Source organism: Notolepis coatsorum (assembly GCF_963971535.1).
Source record: "Notolepis coatsorum genome assembly, chromosome: 19".
In the NCBI taxonomy this organism is placed as follows: domain Eukaryota; kingdom Metazoa; phylum Chordata; class Actinopteri; order Aulopiformes; family Paralepididae; genus Notolepis; species Notolepis coatsorum.
In genome coordinates, this window is record NC_140183.1 from 10,357,907 (window position 1) to 10,366,248 (window position 8,342).

An 8,342-nucleotide genomic window follows, 5' to 3' on the forward strand; every position below is an offset into this window, starting at 1 on the left:
TTCTTATATCCGCGGCGCTAAGATTGAAGATGTTTCACTCCATAGATTAATCTAGATTAATTTAAATAATTTAAATTAATCTCCAAAGTTAAAGCATTAATTTTGACAGCCCTAATTTTTATATAACGATGGTTTAATTAAAAGGACGGTTTGCCTCCCAAGACTGCTTCAATACCTATGCCTTTGGGGAGCATGTAGTGCGCCGTGCGCAATCTAGCAAACACCAGTCATTATTCTGAGCCAAGGACTATAATGCTGCGACTGATGTGTTTATTGCAATTGATTGTGATTGTCGTTTGTATGTTAGCCCCTTTCGTGACTGTGATGCAAGCCTCGCTTAAATACGCAGTCACTGGTTCCCACGTTACTAGCCATCAATGGTGGCTCGCCACTAGGGGCGCTCGGGCGCCGCCCCCCCTCAGGCCCTGCCCTGGTTATATGAGAGAAGAACAAGACATTTTTTTTTTTAGTTTTTAGTTTTATAGCCCTATAAATAATATAAACATGTTTAAAATGAATAATATTTACTCATTTTAAGTATGTTTGTGTTTCCAATGCACAATATAACGTTAATATATAAAATAAAAAATACTTGTTTTCCTGAACAGGAAGTGATTTTTATTTTTTATTTTTTTTTCTCGGCCCGGGCTAGACGCAATAGCGCTCTGAGTGCGCGTCACTGTTTGATCGCTGTATCCGTCGCAGCCAATCAGTGCGTAACGCGTTGTGCGTTGAAATATGACTATTATGTTGGAATCTGGGCGCGATTTGAAGCGGTCTAGGCAGCAGCGTCAAGAATTTCTGTAGCCGCATTTCGCGGAGACGCTCTCCGATTGGCCGATGCAGTTTTTTTTTCCGTAGCCGCATTTCGCGGAGACGCTCTCTGATTGGCCGACGCCACTTTTTTTGTTCCGATTTTAGGTTTTCTAGGTAGAGATAGTTGTGTTGTTGTGAGTTGTTGTTGTCAGCTATTTGTCTTAGAGCGTGACTGCAAGTTCTTTCGACGGTTAAGCTTAGGCACTCTTTCAAAGTTGGTTATGGTTAGAGTTTGTCTTAGAGCATGGCGATAGAATGCCAGGTAGTTTGCAGTCTGTTCGACGCGGAAATGGACAAAGAAATCAAACTACTTGTTGTGTGGTGCTAACTGCTAACAGCTAACAAGCTATATGGCAGTCTGAACAGTGGACTGGATATACATCATCAACAGCGGATTATACACTTTATCAAGCCCTCCGGCTTGATATACATCAACAGTCTGGGTAGTCGGGACAACAGTGAGTGGACCACGTAAGAACAGTGAGTTAATTCGGTCTCTCTCTCCCCCCCTCTCTCTCTCTCTCTCTCGCTCTCTCTAATTTCGCCGCGGGTGAAGCATAACCACTCAGACAATGAATGGTAACTTGTTTAAAATGACAATATATACATATGTGTTTCTTATTGAATCGATCTGAGAGAGAGAGAGAGAGAGAGAGAGAGAGAGAGAGAGCTGTGCGTGTTTGTGTTGGGCTATTGGAAACGTGGTTGCATTTGACTGACTGTGATCATATATTGATCGATGGCAATGGTGATAATATTCGCCAATGCGTGCCTTGTACATATTTGCAAAATGTTTGGTATAGCGCCCCTAGTGGAGAAGAATCCAGCAGCCGCTACTGCTAGCCATGTTAATGTGCACATCAAGCACTGGTTAAAGACCAGCGGTGGGTCCAAAATATATCAGATATAATTTTCAAAGGTCCTCACCGTTGCATTAGGGTTTCACACACACACACGGCGGGGTTTGAAAGCTAGCTCAGTGATTTTTTTTTACTCGTTTATAAAAATGATTTAAAATGTTTATTAGCAACGGCGAGCTTTCAAACCCCCGCCGCGCGTGTGTGTGAAACCCTAATGCAACGGTGACGACCTTTTAAATTTATATCTGATATATTTTGGACCCACCGCTGGTCTTTAACCAGTGCTTGATGTGCACATTAACATGGCTAGTAACGTGGGAACCAGTGACTGCGTATTCAAGCGAGGCTTGCATCACAGTCACGAAAGGGGCTATTTGCATGTTAAAGCCCCCTGTGTGCAGGACAAACGTAAAGGCTTTGCAAAAAGGACTGCAATACACATTCCACCAGTCGCCAATCAACGACAAAATCAACAAGACGACACCTGGACGACTGGAGAGATATATTCCTTATATTGAAGAGCAAATATATATTAAAACAAACTACACTAAAGTCCACGGCAGATAAGAAGCGAGAGTCATAATGTCGGTGGGTGATCTGCTTGTTCCGTAGTACCGTTCGTCCCGACGCCGCGGCCAGAGCCGCACGCAGAGTGTCTGGTGCAGAATTCTGCGTCTCCATAGTAACCCGGTTTGCACCGACACGCGCCGTTCCTGACCGGCGAGCACGCGCGCTCCACCTCCCGGCCCCCGGCCCCGCCGCAGGTCACGTGGCAGTCCAGGCACCGCGGCAGGTAGTTCCAGACCTCCGTGTAGCGGTCCGCTTGGCACGGGACGCACAGCGTCGAGCTGGTCGCGGTGCAGTGCGCCTCCATGTGCGTGCCGGCCGGACACCGGGCGCACGAGAGGACCGTCCCGGTTCCCGGGTCCGTGTGTTTATAGGTCGGGGTCGTCTGCGGCACCACTACTGCACCGAGGACCAGCGCCACGGAGAACTGCGGAGAGGCACAGTAACATGTAACATGACCGCGATGTAACAGTATACTGTCTATCCGTATGTGTCATGTATGTCATTTATGTTACGATGAATTGAAAATGGGGGACCCTGATGTAAACGAGACGAAAGTCTTTCTCTGGTCTGCATCCCCTTAACAATTGTGTGTATTGAGCTGTACTGTATTGTACCCATTCTGCAATCTGTTAATAACATTTTCAATCAATGAATCAATCAATCAAAGCACGTGGAGTTAGTCTGTTGGTTGTTGTGACGTCTGTAAGGGTTAGTATCTACAGTAACACTGTACAAGTAACTGTCAATAATAATTACTGTAGTTGGTCGTTTTGTATACCTTTTTTTTTATCAGAAATAAGTAATCTGTGTAACACAAATCAGAAACAACACAACCTGTTATTTTGGTGATACATTCTGCTATCATTACCGGAGTAGGCCTATTTGTGTTGGGACTAATATGTGTGTTTAATGAAATGCATTGAATAGAGGTCATGACTGATTCAAATGTGCATCGCAAGTGGAGAGTAGATGATGAAACACAATGTGGCAAAGTTTACATTTTCAATATGTTGTATTGTTATTCACTTTGGACAGAATCTGCCATGAAATGTCACTGCTTTGTTCCTCATGATCAAATTCTACATCATGCCATGGCTGATTGACATCTGTAGTTGGTCATGAGCAGTAAGACTCCTGTTTTTATACATAATCAGATTGTTTTTAGTAATACTGTGCACAAGCATTACACTAGAGGTTCCAGTAGTGGGCAGCTTGAATTGCCAGGTCCTAGAACGGTCAGGCAAGCGATACCGGAGTCTTAAGGCGAGCACAGAAAGACTCAGAAGAAGCTTCTATCCCCAGGCCATCAGGCTGCTAAACGAACAATAAACACTATGCAACAACCATCAAATGCACACAGCACACACACCCACACGCACACACTCACTCACTCAAACAACACACTGCAGCACCCACTCACCACACTTTAGATCACACAAACACACTTTACACTTTATATTTATTGATAAAGGATTTGCACTACAACTCGTACACCTACTGTGAATTGTACCTAAATTGCACCTCGTCCCATTTCTGCCTTGCACTATATAGTATTGTATATTAGTACACTGCACAGTATTGTATATTGTATGGTAACTACGTCTATTCTGCATCGAACATTGTACATATGTCTAAACTGAACACTGACCTCATTTTTTACTTCTAATTTTACTATGTTATTTTATTTCATACTTATCTTGTCTTGCACAGTCTCTGGAGCGTAACAGTAAGAAGCATTTTGTATAAAATTATTCTGTACTTCTGTATGACAAATATTAAAGAAACTTGAAACTTGAACCAGCGCTCTGGGGAGATCTTTTATTTTTAGAGCATTAACTCTGTGGAATGGCCTGCCTCGGAACCTCTGCTGCATTTACAGTAGATTCACTTTTAAAAATAATCTTAAATTGTTTTTAAATTGTTTTTAACACTGTAAAGTGGTTTTTTGTTTTTGTTTTACACTAATGTAATTTTAGCTATATTAATTGTTACAGTAGGTTCATTATGCATTGTGTGTACTGACTTTTAATAATTTTGTTTTTTTGCAATGGTGATTGTTTTTGTGTTTTTTTTGTGTGTGGACCCCAGGAAGACTAGCTGGTTGCTATCGCACCAGCTAATGGGGATCCCTAATAAAATCAAATCAAATCAAATGTTGTACTTAGGGATGCTCGATATTGGCTTTTTTACCGATACCGATATACCGATATTGTCCAACTCTTAATTTCCGATACCGATATCAACCGATACCGATATATGTAGGGTCCCCCCCCCCCCCCCCCCCCACAAAAACGGAATAATTACAGGTAATTAACATTACATATATCTTGTTGTGGAATTAACACAACATTATGCATACTTTTGACAATAAATAAAATCAGAATTTGTTCTTACTTGCTTGCCTGGGTAAATAAAGGTTATATAAATGTAAAAAGAAAAAAATAATCTTTTGAAAACCGATTTTAATGCCGAAACATTTTAATGCCGATATCGGCCGATAATATCGGTAGGCCAATAATATCGTACATCCCTAGTTGTACTTGATACTGACACCAACATGCTGCTTTTCTCAGGATATCGACTGAAAACCACTTTTGCATAGGACTAATAGTTCTAGGTCATTTTCAAACAGAATTAACACAAATGATACAACATCTATATATGGCTGAAAATATGCATTTATTTCTACATGATTTATCTAACGTCCCGTAACAAACGGCCACTTTGCTTCATATGATCTGCCCGTCTAAGCGGAGTTCTGAGAGTGTAACAGACCTTTACAGAGAGCTTACCGTCCTGATGATGTGCGTCATGTCTTCACGTGTGAGAGTGACGGGGATCTGATCCTCTTTATAGGCCTCTCCGTTTTTAATTGTCATTTTGACGTTTTCTCCAGTTACCACAGGCGGAAGTTTGCATGACCTTTTAAACGCAGGCTTTTAAACACACATATACACACACACACACACACACAGGCCTGCTCATGGAGGAACTGTGTGTGTTTGCGTGTGTGTTTAAAAGCCTGCGTTTAAAAGGTCATCCTTTTCAACTGCCAAGGTCAACTTCCGCCTGTCGTGACTGGAGAACATTTCAAAATGACAATTAAAAACTGAAAGAGACTGAAGGTCCACTAAAGAGGCTTTCTCGTCTTGTGCTCTTCAAAAGTGGACCAACAAGTGCTGGTTTTGCCATATACAAATTTTATCATCCAAGTTCCACTGCCACCACCTGCTGGCTAATGTTAGCCCACGTTAATACGGCACTATACTGTTATTTTGCACATAATCTCACACAGATCCCAAGGCTCTAAATGTAATTACAGCTCAATGAAATTATAAGGTAGCAAATCAAATCAAATGTATTTGTAAGGCCCGACAACACACGTTAATGGCCCCATGGGCCGGACTGAACCAGTCTGAACGCCTCCAAGGCGCTCAAAGCCTCCCTCGTTCTGTTCGCAGGGTCCAAACATGGTCGGTTCATTCTGTTACGGATGTGTTAGCAGAGGGCCCAGGCACAAACAGATACGAGGGAGAGGTAGATATGGATTGTCAAAAGTGAGCACTGCTCCTTTAATCTTGAACACTTCGAGCCAGGGATGAAGTGTAACAAAATAATCCAATTTAAACAGAGGGCAGCAACAACGATATTTACAAAAATACGTCCAAAGCCAGAAGCAAAAATACAAAAACAAAGAATAGCACAGCTGAAGAACTGGCAGAGGGCTAAATACGAATAACAAATAATAATCTCATAAAGAGAGCAAGTCCAAAAGGCACAAACAAAACACTGCAAGGCAGGCTAGGAAAAACATGAACAACTGACTACAAATTAAAACCCTAACAAACAAAATGAACACTCCACGAAAAACAACGAAGGGAGGAACAAACAAAAATAAACACTAGGAACACTTACTACAAAAATACTGGAAGGAGTAACAGGATCACAGGAACAGAGGAACTAGACAGCAAACACTAGTAGGGAATCCAAACAATGAACCGACAAAGAGAGAATGGCAAACGAGGCAGATATACACACACTGATTGACACAAGAGGGTAATTGGGAACGAGACACACCTGAAGGGGAAAGCTGAACTAACACACAGGGGTAAGGAAAACAAAAGGCCAAACACACACTGGGGAATAAACTAGACTAGAATCAAAATTACAATTACAGAGAGAACACCATACAAGGGACCAATAAAACAATTACAAAGGGAACGAGACTAAAGACAGAACACAGTTAAAACACACAGGAGACAATACAAACGCCAAGAGTACAAGAATGTCCAAAGGTGGGGGCTGGTGAAGAGTAGAGGAGAAAAGTCCTCACAAGGGTGGGGGCTGTTGAGGAGAGGAGACAGGGAAAAAAGGTCCAGGGACAGGCGAACCCTCACAATCTCCCCTTCACAAAATGGGAACAGGACATGGCTTTCTCTCCCAATGCCGTATCCTGGGAACAAATTTGCACCAACACATTCACAATGACAATAACAACACTAACCTTCAATTAACCCTCGAGTCAACCTTCAAAAAACCCACTGGGTGGCGCAGTGGAGATTGCACTCGTCACCAATGCAAGAGACTCCGGTCTCGACTCCCAGAGTTGGCATTGCCTGCGGCTTGGGCCAGTCGTCATACTATCTCAATTGGCAGAGGTAGCAGGTGGAAAGCCGATGGGTGGGGATTGGATGTTGTGGACAGCGACTCCTACAGGTCGGTTGGGTGACGCCTGTACAGCAGAGACAGGAAGTATCGGGGGCAGCGTGAGCCTCCCACGGGTTACTCCTCGCCACTGAGAGTCCGCGCTGTCTGGTGAAAAGATGCGACAGGCTGCCTCCTCGTGTACCGGAGGGGACACGTGATGCAAGGCTTCTATCCTCACTACAGCCGACCAGTGGGAGGCATAGTCTAGCAACGTTCAAGACAGAGGAGGGGAGAATTGGCAATACGAAAATTTGGATGGGAGAAAAAAAAGAAAAATAAGGGGAAAAAGTGGATAACAAAAAAAAAACACTACCTGTCTCCCTAGTGACATGTATTGTTCCAATTTTCTTTCATGAATATCATTATTAATGCCACACAACGATGGTTGGTGGTAATTGTTTGCGGTACAGTTTGTTAAGCACTGGGACATCAACATGGACCATCAGACATCAAACGCCCCCCTCCCAATCCCAACAATAAATACATATATGCATAAATACATACAGGACAGTCACATGTAACAGTGTCAGTCAGTGACGGATGCTTGCCCGTCTGTGGGAAAAAAACTGTTTGTGAAGCATGTGTGTCTGGTTAAAATGGACCTGTAGCGACCTCAGGGCATGTGCTGGAATAAGTGGTGTGCTGGGTGGGAGGGATCGTTGACTATTTTACCAGAGCGGGTGACTGTGCGTAAGGTGTAGATGGAGTCCAGAGAGGGGAGGGGACAGCCAATTATTTTGGAGGCTGTCTTGGTGATGCGTTGGAGTTTGTGTTTGGTGTGTTTGTCTGTGGAACCGTTACCGTACCAGACTGTGATGGATGAGGTTTACTGTAGGTTACGTTTAGGTTTACTTTATTTGATCAAGGGGGACAGCGTACATTAATAAAACATTTTACATACATATCGAATATTTATTCATTTTCAGGATTTTAAACAATTCTTAAATTAGGGTAGGTAACCCTAACCCTAACCATAACCCTAACCCCCTAACCCCCTAACCCTAACCTGTCCAGTTCTGCGACTAGGGTGAAAGGTGTGACACTTGTTCACACGCTTAATAGTGATTGTTTAAAAAAAAAAAAAAAAACATGGATTATTGTAATGTGAGTCCAAGATGTGATACTGAGCTACTTTTTTGGCATATACATAAAATCTAGCTAATGCTATCCACAAACACACATAAAAAATGCTTTTTGACCAGAACTGCGACAAGGGTGACTCGAGGGCTAATCCAATATAAGGTGTTACACAGAGTACATATCACACAGCACAGGATGTTTCAAATGGGATTTGCAAGCACAGATGTAGGCTCCCATTGCACCCTCAACACCCCAGACAACTATAAAATAAAATAAAAAAATAAAAACATTGTGGTCATACTGTAAATC

General features: G+C 42.7%; 1 protein-coding gene across 1 annotated transcript in view; it reads right to left on the reverse strand.

Annotated features, from left to right (window-relative positions):
* LOC311246649 (tumor necrosis factor receptor superfamily member 6B-like) overlaps positions 1 to 5,061 on the reverse strand; it is a 37,437-nt gene extending 32,376 nt beyond the window's left edge. The window contains exons 1-2 of the mRNA XM_084336818.1: positions 5,039 to 5,061; positions 2,292 to 2,670 (exon numbers count right to left, since the gene is read on the reverse strand). Of these exons, the coding sequence (XP_084192944.1) occupies positions 2,292 to 2,670; positions 5,039 to 5,059 (400 nt within the window). The 5' untranslated portion in view covers positions 5,060 to 5,061. The remainder of the gene's footprint in view (positions 1 to 2,291; positions 2,671 to 5,038) is intronic.
* Between the last annotated feature and the right edge of the window lie 3,281 nt (positions 5,062 to 8,342).